The following is a 20,585-nucleotide window of genomic DNA, read 5'->3' as shown; positions in this document are numbered from 1 at the left end:
TTAGGGTCTCACTACATTACTGTTCTCAAACTCACAGGCTCAAGCAATCCTCCCACCTCAGCCTCCCAAGTAGTTGGGAATATACACATGTGCCATCATGTCTAGCTTACTCATCTATTTTTAAGCAACAAGGAACATACCAAGCACAAAGATATTCAATCAATATTTGTTGAACTGAAGGATTATACTACTGTCAGATCTATTTTTCTCTTAGAAGTTCTCAGAAAATATTATAATCATAGGTTTTAAAATTTTACTAGAAATAAAATTATAGATATAATAGGCAATAAGGTCTCAAAATAAAGATCTTGTTCACTAATATTTATGCTATGCTTTATTATCTATAAATAACACATATTCATACCATGAGTATGTAAAAGAGTCCTTTCAAAGGTATCTTTAGGAGGACAAATATTCTTGCATCTCTCATGAATCTTCTCTCTCTAATAAAAAGACAAATAACATGATCAATGTATGTGTAAACATGAGTATTCAAAGCATGAAAATGTTTTGCAACAGAATATCAGAATATGCCAAATTAGTCCTACAACTTTGAATATGAAATCAGTAGCCCCCTGAACTTAAATACAAGTAACAAGTGTGCTTAATACACCAAATACCTCTGAGATCTACACACATCTATATACCTATATCCATTCCATCTTATATAATTATAGTAAATTCCCCATATTTTGAATAAAGTGGGAAAGCAAATGGGAAATATTTATATAACAAATCAATTAGGAGAATAATTTGAATCAAGAAAGAAAATTCAAAAACCTATGTATTTAAGATAGAAAGATAGAAATTAGGCCAGGTGCTGTGGCTCACACCTGTAATCTCAGCATTTTCGTAGGCCAAGGTGGGCAGATCACCTGAAGTCAAGAGTTCGAGACTAGCCTGGCCAACATGGTGAAACCTCATCTCTACTAAAAATACAAAAATTAGCCAGGAGTAGTGATGCACACCTGTAATCCCAGCTACTGCGGAGGCTGAGGCACAAGAATCACTTAAACCCAGGAGGCGGAGGCTGCAGGGAGCCGAGATCGTGCCAATCAATGCACTCCAGCCTGGGTGGCAAAGTGAGACTCCAAGGAGGGAGGGAAGGAGGGAAGGAGGGAAGGAGGGAAGAAGTGGAGGAAGGAGTGGAGGAAGGAGGGGAGAAAGGGGGGGGAGAGGAAGGAAGGAAGGAAGGAAGGAGGCGAGGGAGAGAGGGAGAGAGGGGAGGGAGGAGAGGAAGGAGGGAGTGAGGGATTATTGACATGTTCTGAGTCAAAAAACAAAAAAAATCTCACTCTGATTTAGAATTAGATGAACACTAACAACATTATTATATTTTCAGAGATATCACCGAAAGGATACCTGAGAAAGTGAAGTGTGGTACTAAGAAAAGCAGCAGGCCAGCAGTGTTCAGAGTTCTGGTAGCAATTCTATCAGTTACCACAGGACTGTTTTCCAAAGTGGCCATACCACTTTGCATGCCCACCAGCAATAAATAAGAGTTTCTGTTGTTCTATATCCTTGTCAACATTTGGTATTGTCAGTGTTTTAGATTTTTGCTATTCTAATAGATATGTAATGGCATCTCATTTTAACTAGGAATTCCTTAATGACATTTGATATTGAGCATCTTTTTATATGCTTATTTGCCATCTGCATTATCTTCTTTGGTGAGGTATTTAGATCTTTCGCTCTTATTTTTGAAGGTAAAATACATATAACATAAATTTATCATGTAAAATTATTTGCTATGTTGACTATCTTTTCATGTGCTAATTGCACACTTTTATACCTTTTTTGGGAAAAGGTCTATTAAGTCCTTTACTTATTTTTTAATTTGGCTGTTTTGTTGTTGTTGAGTTTTAACTCTTTCGTTTATTTTTGCTACCAGTCCCTTTTTATTTTTTGAGACAGGGTCTAGTTCTGTTGCCCAGGCTGAAGTTGCTCACTGTAACATCAAATTTCAGGGCTCAAGCAATCCTCCTGCCTCAGCCTCCAGAGCAGCTAGGACTACAGATGCACACCACCATGCCTAATTTTTTAAATTTTTTCTTGTAGAGATGGGTTCTTACTATGTTGCCCAGACTGGTCCTGAACTCCTGGTCTCAAGTGATTCTCCCACCTCCACCTCCTAAAGTGCTGGGATTACAAGGAATAAGCCACCACACCCGACCGTCAATCCTGCAACAGATACATGTTTTGTAAATATTTTCTCCCAGTTTTTGGCTTGTCTTTTCATTCTCTTAACAGTGTCTTTCACAGAGTAGAACTTTTTAATTTTAATGAAGTTCAACTTTTCAATTTTTTCTTTCATGGATTGTGCTTTTCTTTCATATCTAAAAAGTCATTACCAAACCCAAGGTTACCTAGATTTTCTCCTATGTTATCATCTAGAAGTTTTATAGTTTTGCATTTTACATTAAGGCCTACCATCAACTTTGAGCTAATTTCCATGAATAGTGCAAGGTGGTGTGTCTATATTCTTTCTCTTTGGTAAGTGGATGTCTAGTTGTTTCAGTACCATTTGTTCAAACAACTATCCTTTCTCTATTGAATTACCTTGCCCCTTTGTTAAAAATCAGTTGATTGTATTTGTGTGGGTCTATTTATGGGTTCTCTGTTCCACTGATCCGTATGTCTATTCTTTCACCAATATGACATTGTCTTGATTACTGTAGCTTTATAGCAAAACTTCAAATTGGGAGGTATCAGTCCTCCAGCTTTGTTCCTCTTTTAATACTGTGTTAGCTATTCTGAGTCTTCTTCTATATAAGCTTTAGAGTCAGTTTTCAATATCCACGAAACCAACTGCTAGGATTTTAATCAGGATTATGTTGACTCTATTGATCAAGTTGGGAAAAAGAGATGCCTTGACAATATTGAGTCTTCCTATCCACATATATGAACTACCTCTCCATTTATTTATTTAATTTCTTTCATCAGAGTCTTGTAGTTTTCCTCAGATAGATCTTATATATATTTAGATTTATACATAAAGGCTTCATTTTCTTTGATGCTAATGTAAATTGCATTGGGTTTTTAATTTCAAATTCCAATTGTTCACTGCTGGTATATAAGAAAGTAATTAATTTTATATATTAACCTTGTATCTTGCAACCTTACTACAGTCACTTATTAGTTCCAGGAGTTTCTTTTTGGATTCTTTGGGATTTTCCACACAATCATTTCATCTGGAAACAGTTTTACTTCTTCCTAATTTTTACATATTTTAGTTCCTTTTCTTGTCTTATTACATTAGTTAGGACTTCCAAGACAATGTTAAAAGAAATAGTGAGACGGGACATCCTTACCTTGATTCTATTTGTAGTGGGAAGCATCTAGTTTCCCCCATTAGCAATAGAGTTTTTGTAGATTGTTTTCTCTCTTGAGACAAGAGTCTCACTCTGTCGCCCAGTCTGGAGTGCAGTGGTGTGATCTTGGTTCACTGCAACCTCCATCTCCTGGGTCCAAGTGATTCTCATGTCTCAGCCTCCCAAGTAGCTGAAATCACCATTGCAAAATTATAACTGAGACAGTGAAAGAGATCTGACCTAACCAACTCCATCTTGCTTCTAACCTCCAAGGTGTTCTTGTCCATTCTTGGGCACAGGGTGAACTAACTTTGGGAGGAATTTAGTTTATAGTTTAAAACAAAGATGATAACAGTCCTTTTCCAAAACAAAACCACCTTCTTGCCGGGGGGCTAGACTGCCTTTGTTCGACTAACAAATTAGCCACAAGATTAGAAATTACGGTTTAGGGGTCAAGTCATGCAGCTGGAGACTACAAGATTCTGACCCTCCCCCTAAACTGCTCCTAAGATCCATGCTTGAGATATTTTGCAGACCCTGTACTTGATGGATCAGCTGGTACCACCCAGATCAATAAACTGGCTCATTTGACCTTGTGGGCCCCACCCAGGAACTGACTCAGCACATGGAGATGGCTTCTCCCTATGATATCATCACTGACCTGACCAATCAGCACAGCCAGCTCACTGGATTCCCCTCACCCACCAAGTTGTCCTTAAAAACTCTGATCCTCAAATGCTCGGGGAGACTGATTTGAGTAATAATAAAACTCTAGTCTCCCACACAGCCAGCTCTGCATGGATTCCTCATTCTCTATTGCAATTCCCCTATCTCAATAAATCAGCTGTCTAGGCAGCAGGCAAGGTGAACCCATTGGTGGTTACATAGCTAGGATTACAGGCGTGTGCCACCATGCCCAGCTAAATTTTGTGTTTTTAGTAGAGATGAGTTTCACCATGTTGGCCAGGCTGGTCTCAAGTCCTGGCCTCAAGCATCCTGCCAAAGTGCTGGGATTACAGGCGTGAGCCAACACGCCCAGTACATTCTTTATCAAGTTAAAGAAATTCCTTCCTGTTCCTAGTTTGCTGAGAGTTCTTTTTTTAAAAAAATAATGAATGGCCAACACAGGCAGACTGCTGACTGTTTGAGCTCAGGAGTTTGAGACCAGCCTGGACAACATGGCAAAACCCTGTCACTACAAAATATACAAAAATTAGCCAGGTGTGGTGTTGTGGTGGTGCTCACCTGTAGTCCCAGCTACTTGGGGGGTGCTGAGATGGGAGGATTGCTTGAGCGGGGAGGTTGAGGCTGCAGTGAGCTGTGATTCTGCCACTGCACTCCAGCCTGGGCAACAGAGCGTGACCTTGTCTCAAAAAAAAAAAAAGGCCTAAAGTTTTCTTTACTTATATGTCTTTGTCTGATTTTAGTACTAGCTTCATGATGGCCTCACCAAATGCATTACAAAGTATGTCCTTAGCTTCTATTTCCTGAAATAGATTATAAATAATTGGGGTAATTTCTTACCGAAACGTTTGGTAGAATTCACCAGGGAACGCATCTGGGCCTGGTGATTTCGGTTTTGAGCAGTATGATTGATTCAATTTCTTTAATAAATACAGGCCTATTCAAAATATTTATTTCTTGTTGTGTAAGCTTTGGAAAATTGTGTCTTTCAAAATAAATCGGTTCATTTCACCTAGGATATCAAATTTCTGGGCATAGAATTGTTCACAATATTCTCTTATTATCCTTTTAATGTCTGCGGGATCAGTAGAAACAGCCCCTCTTTCATTTTTGATACTAATAGCTTATATCTTCTCTTTTTCTTTTTTTTTTTTTTTTTGGAAACAGTCTTGCCCTGTCACCCAGGCTGGCGTGCAATGGCGCAAGCTCAGCTCACTGCAACTTCCGCCTCCCAGGTTCAAGTGATTCTCCTGCCTCAGCCCCCAAGTAGCTGGGATTACAGGCGCCCACCACACCATACCCAGCTAATTTTTGTATTTTTAATAGAGATGGGGTTTCACCATATTAGCCAGGCTGGTCTTGAACTCCTGGCCTCAGGTGACCCACCCACCTCAGCCTCCCAAAGTGCTGGGATTACAGGCGTGAGCTACTGCACACAGCCTTCTCTTTTTTCTTAACGTAGCTAAATGTTTATCAGTTTTATTGATTTCACAAAGAACCAGCTTTTGCTTTTGCTGATTTTCTCTACTGATTTGCTATTGTCAATTTCCCTGATTTCTGCTCTAAGTTTTATTACTGCTTTTCTTCTGCTTACTTTGGATTAAATTTGCTCTTCTTTTGATAATTTCCTAAGGTAGAAGCTTAGATTAATTTTAAATTTTCTTCTTAAGCATTCAATGAAGCCTTGAGTGCTTATTTAAGCAAGACTTCCTTGAAGCCTTACTTCCCTTGCATCCCACACATTTTTATAAGTTTGTATCAGCATTTCTTTAAGCTCACTGATTTCTTCCCCTGCCACTTCAAGTCTATTGATGAACTCATCAAAAGCATTCTTCTTTTCTGTTATACTATCTTTGATTTGTAGCATTTTCTTTTGATTCTTAGTTTCCATCTCTCTGCTTACATCTGTTCTTGCATGTTGTCCATGTTTTCCACTACAGCCCTTAGTATATTAAACATAGTTACTCTGAGTCCCCAGTTTGATCATTCCAACATCACAACCGCATCTCAGTCTGATTCGGATACTTGATCTGTCTCTTTAAACAGTGTTTTCTGTCTGGTATGCACTGTAATGTTTTGCTGAAAGCCAGATATGATATACCAAAGTTAAAAAGAACTGAGGTAAATAGGACTTTAGTATGAAGTTTTGTTTATCTGGCTAAGAATTAGGCTTTATTTACTCATTGTTATAGCTTCAGGTGTCAGAGGCTAAAATTTCCACTGGTGTCCTTGTTTTTCATCTCTCCTGCTATATTCAGGTTTCCCTGCAGACCTCTTAAATAAGGTCTGAGATATGTAGTCCTTTCAGTTGTATTCTCATTATTCAAGCACCCCACTGATGTGGAGGTAATGTGTGAAGGGAGGGGAAGCATTCTATGATCTTATGATTAGGTTTCAGTCTTAGTGAGCCTGTGTCCCTGGACTGTGACCTTCACAGGTACTTCTCAGTTGTTGATTTTCAGTTTGCTCAGATTTTTTGTTGTGAGAACAGGAGTGACAACTTCCAAGCTCCTTACATGACAGATCAGAAGTCTGTTTAACTTTTTAAGAAACTGTCAAACTTTTTTCCAAAGGGGTTGTAGCACTTTAAATTTCCACCAACAGTATATGAGAGTTCCAGTTACTCCATGAAGGCTGGCAGTAGGATGAAGCAAGCAAGAAGCATATGGTACAATATTTAAGGAGGTACCCACTCTCAGATTCCAGTGCCTCTCACGTTTTGCTCACCTGCCTCACCTTATCCTAGAACCAGCTCTGTCTTCCACATCTTTACCAAAATTTGAAATAATGTGTGTAGATTTGGAATTACTGTTTCTGTAAATGTTTGGTAGAATTCTCCAGTGAAGCCATGTTTACCTGAGCTTTCTTAGTGGAAAGGTATTTAACTATACATCAATGTAACAAATATAAAGCTATTTCAGATTTCAGATTTTCTATTTCTTTTTGTTTCGTTTTTTGAGATGGAGTCTTGCTATCGCCCAGGCTGGAGTGCAATGGCACGATCTCAGCTCACTGCAACCTCCACCTCCCAGGTTCATGCGATTCTTTTGCCTCAGCCTCCCGAGTAGCTGGGACTACAGGTGTGCACCACCACGCCCAGCTAATTTTTGTACTTTTAGTAGAGACAGAGTTTCACAATGTTGGCCAGGCTGGTCTCAAACTCCTGACCTCAGGTGATGTGCCCACCATGGCCTCCCAAAGTGCGGGGATTATAGGCATGAGCCACCATGCCCAGCCAGATTATCTATTTTTTCTCGAAAGATATTTGGTATTTTGTGTCATTCAAGAACTCTGTAAATTCATTTAAGCTGTTGAATTTACTGGCACAAAGTTATTCAAAATATTTCATTATTAGGCTTTTAATCTCTGTAGAATCTGTAATGATATCACCTTTCTTATTCTTGTTATTGGTGACTTGTATCTTTTCTTTTTTTCCTAATCAGTATTGCCAAAGGCTTATCAAGTTTATCTACTCAAAGAATCAGCTTTTGGTTTCACTAATTTTCTCTGTTGTTCTCCGATTTTGACTTTGATGTTTATTCTTTATCTGTTTAATTTTTTTGTTTTTGGAGACAGTGTCTTGCTCTGTCACCCAGGCTGGAATGCAATGGTGCGATCTCGGCTCACTGCAACCTCCACCACCCAGTTTCAAGCGATTCTCCCACTTCAGCCTCCTGAGTAGCTAGGATTACAGGCACTTGCCATCATGCCTGGCTAATTTTTTTGTATTTTTATAGAGATGGGGTTTCACCATGTTGGCGAGGCTGGTCTTGAACTCCTGACCTCAGGTGATCCGCCCACCTTGTCCTCCCAAAGTGCTGGGATTACAGGCGTGAGCCACTGTGCCTGGCCATTTTTCCAGCTTCTTAAGGTGTAAGCTGAGGTCACTGACTTGAAATCATTATTCTTTCAATAATATATGCATTCAGTGCTACAAATTTCTCCGTAAGTGCTAACTGAGCATCACCCCACAAATCCTGATATGTTGTGCTTTCATTTCCATTCAGTTCAAACTACTTTCTGATTTTTCTTTCTTCTTTGACTCACATTTTATTTAGAAGTATAAAGTTCTGGTTTCCAAATATCTGTGGATTTTCCACCAACCTTTCCATTATTAATTTCTATTTTAATTATACTGTGTTCAGAGAGCATACTGTGTATGAGGTGAAGTCTTCTAAATGTATTAAAATTTGTTTTCAAACCTAGAATATAGTCTATGTCCATAAATGTTTCATGAACACTTGGAAAAAAAAGTATATTCTTCTATGTTATATGGAGTGCTCTTTCAAGTCAGGCCAGGTTGGTTAATGGTTCAAGTCTATTATAATCTCGCTGATACGCTGCTTGTCCCATCATTTATTGAAAGAGTATTTGAAATCTCCACAATTATGAATAGCTACTTTGCCATAAAATTCTCAGCTTCTGCTTCACATGTTTTGAAGCATATTAGGGGCAAAAATGTTTAAAACTATTATGTGTTCCTGATTAACTGACCCTTTTATCATTATAAAATAACATTCTTTATACATATTAATAGTTTTGGCTCTGAAATCTACTTTGTTATTAATATAGCCATTTCTGCTTTCTTTCGACTACTGTTAAGCGTGGTATATATTTTTTCATCCTTTTAAATGCTTCTTTCTTTCTATTGAAGGTATGTTTCTTATATATAGCATATACTTGGGTCATCAAATCTCACAATCTCTATCTTTTAATTGGGATGCTTAAACCATTTGGATTTCATGTAATTACTGATATAATTAGGCTTAAGATTATCATCTTGAAATTTATTTTATGTCCTATCCATTCTTTTTTTCTTTTTATGCCTTTGTTTGGATTGAGAATTTTTAAAATTCCATTTCTCTCTTCCATTATTAGCTGTAATTCTTTGTTTTGCTATTTTAGTAGTTGCTTTAGGGTTTATTGTTAAACCCCTTGCTAGAAACATAAGCTTTGTAAGAGAGGGAATTGATGTCAGTTTTGTTCTCTGCTGTATCCTCATGTTTAGAAGACTACCTGACACATGGAAGACATTCATTAAATATTTGATAAATACACAAATAGAAAAACCAAATTATAGGTTACAAAGGCATAGTAATGTTCATCCACTTAACGATCACTAAGATCTGATCACTGAAAACAGTTTTTGTGTTCTGTTTTCAATGATCAGATCTAAGTGATTGTTAATATGGCAATATATACATACAAAGGCAAACAAAATATACAGGTTCTGTATAAAAATATTTGATAGTAATAAAAATGAACCAGATGCTATATAGTATGAATGTTAATACAGCCATATTCAAAAAAGTGCAAAGTAAGTAAAATAAAACCAGCTAAATTCAAATTAGGCTTGCTAATGAAAAAAGTATAAAAGGAATGGTTATAAAATGTAATATCCCTTGTACCACTTTAATGATTTTAATTATATTGATAACAGGCATTTACTAATAATCTAAAAATGAATTGATAGACCATCTAAAACTCTGTACTATACTCAGTTCTTGCTCTCAGACTGGGTTTAAAGTAATATATTAAGTTATAATTATGTCTAGAGATATTATAACTATCTGCTAGAGCTAGGGTGCTCTATAGAATTGTATGCAGTGAATCAGACAAAGAAACAGTAATATTCTGCCAATTTCTCAAACCTCACAAATCATCTGGACTTCACAGGCCTAACAGAATCATTCTCCTTAGTAAGTAGGGTAGGTTTCATGTTGAATCTTAGCATTATTTGGAATGTGTAATTCTGAAAAATCACTACTGTAAGAGAAATGTATTAAAATATATTTAAGCAAAGAATTAAATGCAAGCCCAGGACAGTATAATTTGTATGAACAAAAAGAATACTATAGGTTCATCAAACATTACTGGTCAAAAATCTATAATAAAGCATACTAAAAATATTTCTATTACGTTTGGCCTGACGATAACTAGCCAAGATTAGATATTACCTGAGAGATTTCCTGTTGATATACTGTAAAATGTTCCTTGCTGATCTGTGGGAGGTAGAATGAAGGTATGACTTCAGTATCCACAAAGTTCAATCCCCATGTTTTTGTGAAGAAGTCAGATTCTCTTTTTGCTAATCTAGGATCATTTAATGCTGCTGGGAGATTTACTTTGGAATGATATACAGTCCATCTATGTTGATCTGTAACTAGAGATGGGGCAACATATAAACTATGTGAATCACCTGCAAAAAGTAAACAAGAGAACTCTGTAAATGCTGTAAAGTTGGTTCTATGTTTGAAAGTACACACTAGAAAACTAAAAATGCATAGATTTCATCTTACGCAAACCAACTAATCTTCCACAGTAAATGATTTAATAAAAATCAATCTGATTGAATAATCTTCAGCCGCCAGCATCAATTACTAAGGCTTTGAAAAACATGCACAAGATAAAAGATATGCAAAATTTGAGAGTTATAGTTGCAGGGTGGAGTGAATAGTCAAAGTCTTTCATGAATTCTTTTCCTTAATGTACAATTACTCTATCTTTTTTTTTTAACATCAGAACTATGCTACCTTCTATTATAAATTTTCTATCCTTTAATACCCCACTGTTTTCTAGAGGTAGGCTTCTTTTCTATTATATCATGGCAGGTTCTCCTGGATAAAATATCCTTTGGCTTATAATTAGGTGACATAAATGTTGCTGTGGCATTAATCATACAAGAAGGAAAAATATATACTCTATTCTCATTATCAGTAGTATTTTGGTTCCATAAAGTTATTGTGAATATGGAATTAGCAAACATTGAACCATTGCTTGTAGGGAAACTGAAGAGTTAGGTTCCTGTGAGCCTTTGGGCACAATAGTTTCATCAACCGATCAGTACATAACCTTGTTTTGTTTGTTTAAAGATGCCTTATTCAGTATACATCATTGATTCACTAACACTGAACTTGTGGCTAACAGCACTGTAATTTATGCCTGAATGAAGCTCACACAACACATGTATATTCTCCATAAGGGACATCATAGCCTTCTTGCACTTAGGAACTCCAGATAGCATTTCAGCACTACGCTTAGGGGCAATTTAAATAGCAAAATCACCAAGCTCCAAACATGTGGCACCAAGTAAAAACAGACCACAAAAAGAACATTAGTTTATAGTATGAGAGCTGAAACAAGAAGGCATAGCTTTGCCTTGTTCAGCTTCAGCTGGGAATGCACGTGTCAGGTATTTCAAATCTTTCACTTCTCTGCACATGACTGCAAATTACCACAAATGTGCCACAAGTAGTGATTTGGGGATTGTGAATAAATTTTAAGGAGTCAGGAGAATCTGCAAATACATAATATGCAAATGATGAGGGCTGACTGTACCATGTTTTAACTAAGCAGTTTTCAATCTGTACCTTCATTTTCAAAACTTCTTCAGTTTATATAAGTAATGCATGAAATACATGAAAAAAACTATATTCCAATTTCCCAATCATTTCCAAAAGTTTTTTTTTTTTTGAGACAGAGTCTCGCTCTGTCACCCAAGCTGGAGTGTACTGTAACCTCCACTTCCCAGGTTCAAGTGATTCTCCTGCCTCAGCCTCCTAAGTAGCTGGGATTACAGGCACGTGCCACCATATCCAACTAATTTTTTATGTTTTTGGTAGAGATGGGGTTTCACCATGTTGGCCAGGCTGGTGGTGAACTCCTGACCTCAAGTGATCTGCCTGCCTTGGCCTCCCAAAGTGCTGGGATTACAGGCGTGAGCCACCATGCCTGGCCCCAAAAGATTTTTTTTTTTTTTTTGAGATGGAGTCTGGTTCTGTTGTCCAGGTTGGAGTGCAGTGGCGCGATCTCAGCTCACTGCATGCTCCGCCTCCCAGGTTCACACCATTCTCCTGCCTCAGCCTCCCAAGTAGCTGGGACTACAGGCACCCACCACCACGCCCGGCTAATTTTTTGTATTTTCAGTAGAGACGGGGTTTAACCACGTTAGCCAGGATGGTCTCGATCTCCTGACCTCGTGGTCCGTCCGCCTAGGCCTCCCAAAGTGCTGGGATTACAGGTGTGAGCCACTGCGCCCAGCCCCGTCANCACGCCCGGCTAATTTTTTGTATCAGTAGAGACGGGGTTTAACCACGTTAGCCAGGATGGTCTCGATCTCCTGACCTCGTGGTCCGTCCGCCTAGGCCTCCCAAAGTGCTGGGATTACAGGTGTGAGCCACTGCGCCCAGCCCCGTCAAATGATTTTTAACATCATAAAATTTACTCTTCTAACATAGGTATATAAAACCTGACTACTCATTTAAAGATAATAGAAATCATCAGTAAAACTCCTACAAAAAAAAAAGCATTACCTGTGGGTTCCTTGGGACACACATCTGGCAGTGACGGTACAGGTCGAATGTGTTTTGACGAATCTACCTCTATTTTAAAGAAAACATCACTGCTGCTTCCTTGAGGCACTGGTGAAGAACTGTGGCTTGAAGCCATTGCATAAAATCACCACTCAACTGAAAACGAGTAAGAAATAATAATTAAGACACTTACTGCAAATCAAAATCCAACTCTAAGTATTACATATGTCACAAACTTTCTTTCAAAAACAGAAGAATTTTTCAAAATACCTCAAAGTACGCAATTTGAATATTTGCTCTTAACTGGGAAAATTGATCACAACATTTATTTACTAAGACAGTTATTTGTCCCTATTTTTTAAAAAGTGAAACATCCTTAATCTTTTATTCAAAGTACAAAAAATACCAAGGTTGTACCCAACACATATTAAAGATTAAAAACACTCTATTAATTCAACAAGTATACAATAGTTATGCATTATAGCAAAACAGGCAAGTGCATGGGCCTGCTTAGGTCCATATCCTATGTTTACTCACTAGTGGTGAGGAAATTTACTTAACCTTTATGTATGCATCTTTCCTCATCAGTAAAATGGAGATGAAACAAGATGTTATCTCATAAACATCCCAGTGTGAATTATGAGAATGGACATAAGTAAAGCATGTAAAATAATGTCTGCCTCAAAGTTAGTATTCAGAGAGGTTGCTGTCATTGTAATTATTACTATGATGTGACTGCTACATAGTAATATAATGATTTAAAAATTAACAGTAAATTCTTTAAAAAGGAAGTGTCATTCTTCTAAGAGCTTGCAATTAATTAAAACAAATATATGTAAGCAAAACACAAGTTAACCTATGTCTACATTTTAAAGTAAGTACTGAAAGAATTTGTAGGGCAAGACAACATAATAGGCTACAGTGTCAGGTAAGATTTTATAAATGAAGCAATATTGAAACTGGATACTAAAGAACATGCATTATTTTATTATTGAAATGTTTAGAGATCACCTAGTCTAAGTTCTCTCAAAACGGAGATAAGAAAAGAAAGGCCCAGAAAGAATATGAGGTTTAACAATTCCAAAAAAACAAAACAAAACAAAAAAAGCCAAATTAGAAAATCTGGTGAATAGATAAACAAGAGTAGGAAATGAGGAGCAGAGGCTGGGCACAGTGGCTCATGCCTGTAAATCTCAGCACTTTGGGAGGCCAAAGCAGGTGGATTGCTTGAGTCCTGAAGTTCAAGATCAGCCTGAACGACATGATGAAACCTCGTATCTACAAAAATTAGCTGGACGTTGTGGTGCATGCCTGCAGTCCAGTTACTCAGAAGGCTGAGGTGAGAGGATCGCTTGAGCCCAGGAGGCAGAGGTTACAGTGAGCCAAGCTCACGCCACTATACTCCAACCTGGGCAACAGGGTGAGACCTCGTCTCAAACAAACAAACAATAAATAAAAAATAAGGAGCAGAGATATGAGGCAAGAACCCGTGACAAATAGTTCGTCTGTTCTAACTTCTCTCTAGTTTGCTGGAAAACTAAAAATATGTATCTGTCTCAGTACTTTCAATGCAAAGGAAACATAACCAAATATACCATTCACTGAAACTGTAAGAAACAAGCTGCTTTAAAAATACACAAAGATAAACAACTTCCTCAAGGTGCTTCAACAGAAAGCCTACGATAACATGAACAAAAGTTAATGAACACTGAATAATCAATCATAAGACTAAGGAAGTGACTATAGTGGAAATTGACCTGACTAAAGTGAAATGTTTACACTGGGAAGAAGTGACAAATAAATTATATTTACACACACGCACACAGCATAGCTAGATTGTAGTTGATTCTCTAAGCAATAAGGAGACATCAGAGGTTTGGTAGCAAAATTTCTGTGAAGAAAATGGTATTTGGGAAAATTAAGAGTCTTTGAAAGACCTCTTTAATTTACATACACACACATTAAGTGTATGGTTGTTTCTGTATAAAGGTTTACACATATTTAAGAGAGATATACATATTTATCTAAAGGATAATACACATACTTATTTAAAAGGTAAGATACACTGTACAACACAGAAACACTGTGTATGAAGTGATAAAGACAATTCTACATTTAAGATCAACCATGTTAACTTTCCCATTAAACAAAATGGCTAAAACATTTTGAAATTTTTTTTAATTTTGTGAGTACACAGTAGGTATTTATCCTTTGTGTAACTATCTAATTATACTTTGTTATTTTAAAATGTACAATTAAAATCGCTTTTTACTCTAGTCACCCTGTTATGCTAGCAAATACTAAGTCTTATTCATTCTTTCTATTTTTCTGTACCTATTAACCACCACTACTTCTCCTCCAGGCCCCCTTCCTCAACACTTATCTTTCCAGGGCTCTGGTAACTATTGCCCTAGTTTCAATTATTTTCATTTTTAGCTCCCACAAATAAGGGAGAACATGTGAAGTTTCTCATTCTGTGCCTGGCTTACATAGTGACCTCCATTTCCATCCATCTGTTGCAAATGACAAGATCTCATCCTTTTCTATGGCTGAATAGTTCTCTATTGTGTATATGTACCACATTTTCTTTACTCATTCATCTGTTGATGGACACTTCAGCTGTTTCCAATTCCTATTGTGAATACTGCTGCAATAAACATGGATATCTCTTCAATATACTGATTTCCTTTATTGCACATTCTTAGGAGTGGGATTGCTGGATGATACAGCTCCATTTTTAGTTTTTCGAGGAACCTCCAAACTGCTCTCCATGGTGATTGTACTAATTTACATTACCACTAACCGTATGAGGGTTCCCTTTTCTCCACATCTTCACAAGCACTTCTTAATGCTTGTCTTTTGGATAAATGCCATTTTAACTGGGGTGAGATATCTCATTGTACTTCTGATTTGCATTTCTCTGATGATAAATACCCCCATTTGCATGTTTTCTCTTAATACCTATTCAGATATTATGCCCATCTTTCAATCAACGTATTAGATTTTTATCTATAAGGTTGCTTGAGCTCTCTATATATTCTTGTTATTAATCCCTTGTCAGATGGGTAGTTTGCAGACATTTTCCTCCCATTCTGTGGGATGTCTCCTCACTTTGTTGTTTCCTTTGCTGTGCAGAAGCTTTGTAACTTGATGTGATTCCCTTTGTTCATTTTTGCTTTGGTTGCCTGTGCTTGTGGGGTATTTATTCAAGAAATCCTTGCCCACTTCAATGACCTGGACAGTTTCCCCGAGGCTTTCTTTTCAATGTGTCATAGTTTGATGTCATAGATTTAAGTCTTGCATCCATCTTGATTTTATTTTCGTATATGGTGAGACAGGGGTCCAGTTTCATTGTTCTAACCATGGGTATCTAGTTTTCCCAGCACCATTTATTGAAGACACTGTCCTTTTCCCCAAGACTGTCCTTTGTTAAGAATGAGATCACTGTTCATGAATGGATTTCTGGATTCTCTACTCAGTTCCACTGTTCTATGTGTATAGTTATAGGCCAATACATTGTATAATTTGAAATCACATAATGTGGTTCTTCCAATTTTCTTTTTTTCTTTTTCTTTTTTTTTTGCATAGGATAACTTTGGCTATTCCAAGTCTTTTGTGGTTCTATGCAAATTTCAAGATTGTTTTTTCTATTTCTCTGAAGAACGTAATTTGTATTTTGATAGGGAACACATTGAATCTGTAGATTGCTTTGGTTAGTATGGACATTTTAACAATATTGATTCTTCCAATCCATGAACATAGAACATCTTTCCTTTGTGTATTTGTTTTCAATTTCTTGCACCAACATTTTATAGCTTTCACTGTAGATATTTTTCACTTCTTTGGTTAACGCCTAGGATTTTATCTCTAGCTATCGTAAATGGGGTGACTTTCTTGATTTCTTTTTCACATTGTTCAGTGTTGGCATATGGAAATGCTACTTGATTTTTGTATGCTGATTTTGTATCCTGCAACTTTACTGAATTTATCACTTCTAATCATTTTTGATGAATTCTTTAGGTTTATCCGAACATGAGATCATATCATCTACAAACAAGGACAATTTGACTTCTTCCATTCCAATTTGGATGCTCTTTCTCTCTCCTGTCTGACTGCTCCAGCTAGGACTTCCAGTACTATACTGAATAACTGTAGTGAAAGTGGGCATCCTTGCTGTGTTTCAGATCTTAGAAGAAGGGTTTTCACTTTTTCCTCATTAGGTGTGATAACAGCTATGGGTCTGTCATACATGGCTTCTACTGTTTTGAGGAATGTTCCTTCTATACCCAGTTTTGAGGGTTTTTATTATGAAAGGATGTTTAATTTTATGATATGCTTTTTCAGAATCAATTGATGTTTTTTGTCCTTCATCCCCTTGATATGATGTACCACATTTGCAAATGTTGAACTATCTGCATTCCTAAAATAAATCCCACTTGGTCATGATGAATAATATTTTCAATTGTTGTTGAATTTGGTTTGCTAGTATTTTTGTTGAAGATTTTTTGCATCAATAGTCAGAGATATGTGTTGGGGGAAGCCAAGGACCGCAAACAGAGGGACCAGCTGAAGCCATGGCAGAAGAACATAAATTGTGAAGATTTCATGGATATTCGTTAGTTCTCCAAATTAATACTTTTATAATTTCTTACACCTGTCTTTACTGCAATCTCTGAACATAAATTGTGAAGATTTCATGGACATTTATCACTTCCCCAATCAATACTCTTACAATTTCCTATGCCTGTCTTTAATCTCTTAATCCCGTCATCTTCGTAAGCCAAGGATGTATGTCACCTCAGGACCCTGTGATGATTGCGTTAACTGCACAAATTGTTCATAAAGCATGTGTGTTTGAACAATATGAAATCTAGCACCTTGAAAAAAGAACAGGGTAACAGGGAACAAGGGAGATAACCATTAGATCTGACTACCTGGGAGCCAGGCAGGACATAGCCATATTTCTCTTATTGCAGAAAATGGGTAAGAAAAATATTGCTGAAATCTTTCCCCAGTAAGGAATATTCATAAGTAACAGCCTTGGGGAAAGAATGCATTTCCAAGGGAGCCTCTAAAATGGCCTGCTCTGGGAGTGTCTGCCTTACGCAGTTGTAGATAGGGATGTAACATGCCGTAGTCTCCTGCAGCACCCCAGGCTTATTAGGATGAGGAAATTCCTGCCTAGTAAATTTTAGTCAGAGTAGTTGTCTGCTCTCAACCCGGTTCTTGATGTTTATCAATGACAATGTGTGCACAGCAGGACCAGGAACCTCATTAGTAATTCTAGTTTCACCCTGGCCTTGTGACCTTGCCCTGCCCATTTGCCTTGTGATATTTTGTTGCCCTTGAAGCATGTGATCTCTGTGACCCACACCCTATTCGTACACTCCCTCCCCTTCGAAAACTGCTAATAAAAACTTGCTGGTTTTATGGTTCAAGGGGCATCACGGAACCTGCTGACATGTGATGTCTCCCCTGGAAACCCAGCTTTAAAATTTCTCTTTTGTACTCTTTCCCTTTATTTCTCAGACTGGCCAACACTTAGGGAAAATAGAAAAGAACCTACGTTGAAACATCGGGGGCTTGTTCCTCCAATAGATATGGGCCTGCAGTTTCATTTTCTGATGCGTCTGTTTGGTTTTGGTATCAGGGTAATACTGCCCTCATAGAATGAGTTTAAAAGTATTCCATCCTCCTATTATTCAGGCTAATTTGACTACGATTGGTATTAGACCCTCATTAAATGCTTGGTAGAATTCAGCAGTGAAGCCATTCAGGTCCTGTACTTTTTACTGGGAGACTTTTCATCACAACTATTATCTTATTACTTGTTATTGGTCTGTTCACACCCTGGATTTCTTCATGGTTCAGTCCTGGAAGATTGTATGTATATAGGAATTTATCCATTTCTTCTAGATTTTACAGTTTATTGGCATGCAGTTGCTCACAGTAGCCACTAATAATCCTTTGAATTTTGTGGTATCGGTTTTAACATCTCCTTTTTCATCCGTGATCTGAGGTCGTCTCTCTTTCCTTAGTCTGGCAAAAGATTTGTCAGTTGTTTTTTTTTTTTTTCTTTGTCATCTTTTCAAAAACCCAATGTTTTGTTGATCTTTTGTATTGTTTCTTCATTTCAATTTCATTTATCTCTGCTCTGAGCTTTGTTATCTCTTTTTTTCCCACTAATTTTGGGTTTGGCTTGCTCTTGCATTTCCATTTCTTTAAAATCCATCATTAGGTTTTATTTAGTTTTCTTCTTTTTTGATGTAGGCACTTATAGCTATAAACTTTCTTCTTAGTATCGTTTTTGCTGTATCCCCATAGATTTCGGTATGTCGTGTTTCCGTTATTGTTTTTCAATTTCTTTCTTAATTTCTTCACTGACTCACTGGTCATTCAGGAGCATATTAGGTAATTTCCATGTGTTTGTATAGTTTCCAAAATTCATAATGTTGATTTCTGGTTTTATTCCATTGTGGTCAGAGAAGATGATTGATATTATTTCAATTTTTTCTTTCTTTCCAATCTGTTTCTTTAGCTCTAATATTTGCTTTATATATGAGTGCTCCAATAGGTGCATACATATTTACAATTGTTATATCCTATGCTAAACTGACCCCTTTATCACTATATGATGACCTTCATTGTCTCTTCTTATAGTTTGTGTCTTGAAATCTACTTTGTCTGATATAACTACTCTGGAGTATCTTTTTCCATCCCTTTATTTTCAGTCTACACGTGTCTTTATAGGTGCAGTGTGTTTCTTGTGGGCAACAGATCACTGGGTCCTGTTTTTCTATCCATTCAGCCTCTTTATGTCTTGTTATTGGAGAGTTTAGTCAACTTACACTCAATGTTACTACTGATAAGGACTTACTCCTGCCATTTATTTATTTGTTTTCTGGTTGTTTCGTAGTCTTCTCTTCCTTCCTGTCTTTTAGTAAAGGTGATATTTTTCTGGTGGTGTGACGTAATTTCTTGGTTTTTTAATTTTTTGTGTATCTGTTCCATGGTTTTTGATTTGAGGTTACCATGAGCCTTGCAAATACTATCTTAGAACCCATTGTTTTATGCAGATAACAATTAACACTGCTTGCATAAATAGGCAAAAAGAAAACTAATAAAACTCTACACTTTATGTCCCCCCACTTTATAGCTTTTTGTTGTTTCTATTTATATTTTACTGTCCTTATGTCTTGAAATAATTGTAGTTATAATTTTTTATTGGTCCATCTTTTAGTTTCTCTAATTAAGACTAGTTTACACACCAGTTATCACGCTATAATATTCTATGATTTTCTGTGTACTTATATTGCCAGTTAGTTTTACATCTTCAGATGGTATCTTTTTGCTCATTAACCTCTTTTTCTTTTTTTATTGAAGTACATACCCTTTAGCATTTCTTTTTTTAAGTCAGAGTCTCACTCTGTCACCCAGGCTGGAGTGCAGTGGCACCATCTTGGCTCACTGCAACTTCCACCTCCCAGGTTCAAGTGATTCTCCTGCCTTAGCCTTCTGAGTAGCTGGGATTACAGGCATGGACTATCATGTCTGGCTAATTTTTACATTTTTAGTAGAGACAAGGTTTCATCATGTTGGCCAAGCTAGTCTTCAACTCCTAACCTCAGATGATCCACCCATCTCAGCCTCCCAAAGTGCTAAGATTACTGGTGTGAGCCACTGCACCTGGCCAGCCCTTTAGCATTTCTTGTAGGACAGGTCTGGAGCTGATGAAATCCCTCAGCTTTTGTTTTTCTGGGAGTCTTTATTTCTCCTTCATGTCTGAAGGATATTTTCATTGGATATACTATTCTAGGGTAAAATATTTTTTTTCCTTCAGCATTTGAAACATGTCATGCCACTCTCTCTTGGCCTGTAAGGTTTCTACTGAAAAGTCTGCTGCCAGCCATATTGAAGCTCCATTGTATGTTGTTTCTTTTCTCTTGCTGTTTTTAGTATGCTTGCTTTATCCTTGACCTTTGGGAATTTTATTATTAAATGTCTCGAGTTAGTCCTCTCTGGGTGAAATTTGCTTAGTGTCCTATAACCTTCTTGTACTTGGATATTAATATCTTTCTCTAGGTTTGAGAAGTTCTGTTATTATCCCTTTGAATAAACTTTTTACCCCTATCTCTTTTTCTACCTCCTCTTTACAGCCAATAACTCTTATATTTGCCTCTTCAAGGCTACTTTCTAAATCCTGTAGGGGTGCTTATTGGTTTTTGTTCTTCTTTTGTCTTCTCTGATTTGTATTTTCAAAAAGCCTGTCTTCAAGCTC

The 20,585-nt window shown here is 37.1% G+C and overlaps 1 protein-coding gene across 1 annotated transcript in view; it reads right to left on the bottom strand.

The window, feature by feature from the left end:
• Positions 1 to 20,585, bottom strand: part of VPS54 (VPS54 subunit of GARP complex) — a 127,891-nt gene that overhangs the window by 88,223 nt on the left and 19,083 nt on the right. Inside the window, 3 exon segments of the mRNA XM_017854926.1 lie at positions 365 to 443; positions 9,953 to 10,194; positions 12,308 to 12,463. Of these exon segments, the coding sequence (XP_017710415.1) occupies positions 365 to 443; positions 9,953 to 10,194; positions 12,308 to 12,443 (457 nt within the window). The 5' untranslated portion in view covers positions 12,444 to 12,463.

The sequence above is a fragment of the Rhinopithecus bieti genome, unplaced genomic scaffold (genome assembly GCF_001698545.2).
Source record: "Rhinopithecus bieti isolate Rb0 unplaced genomic scaffold, ASM169854v2 scaffold_36840, whole genome shotgun sequence".
Lineage (NCBI taxonomy): Eukaryota > Metazoa > Chordata > Mammalia > Primates > Cercopithecidae > Rhinopithecus > Rhinopithecus bieti.
Note: the sequence above shows the minus strand (reverse complement) of the source record. Positions and strands in the feature narration are given on the sequence as shown.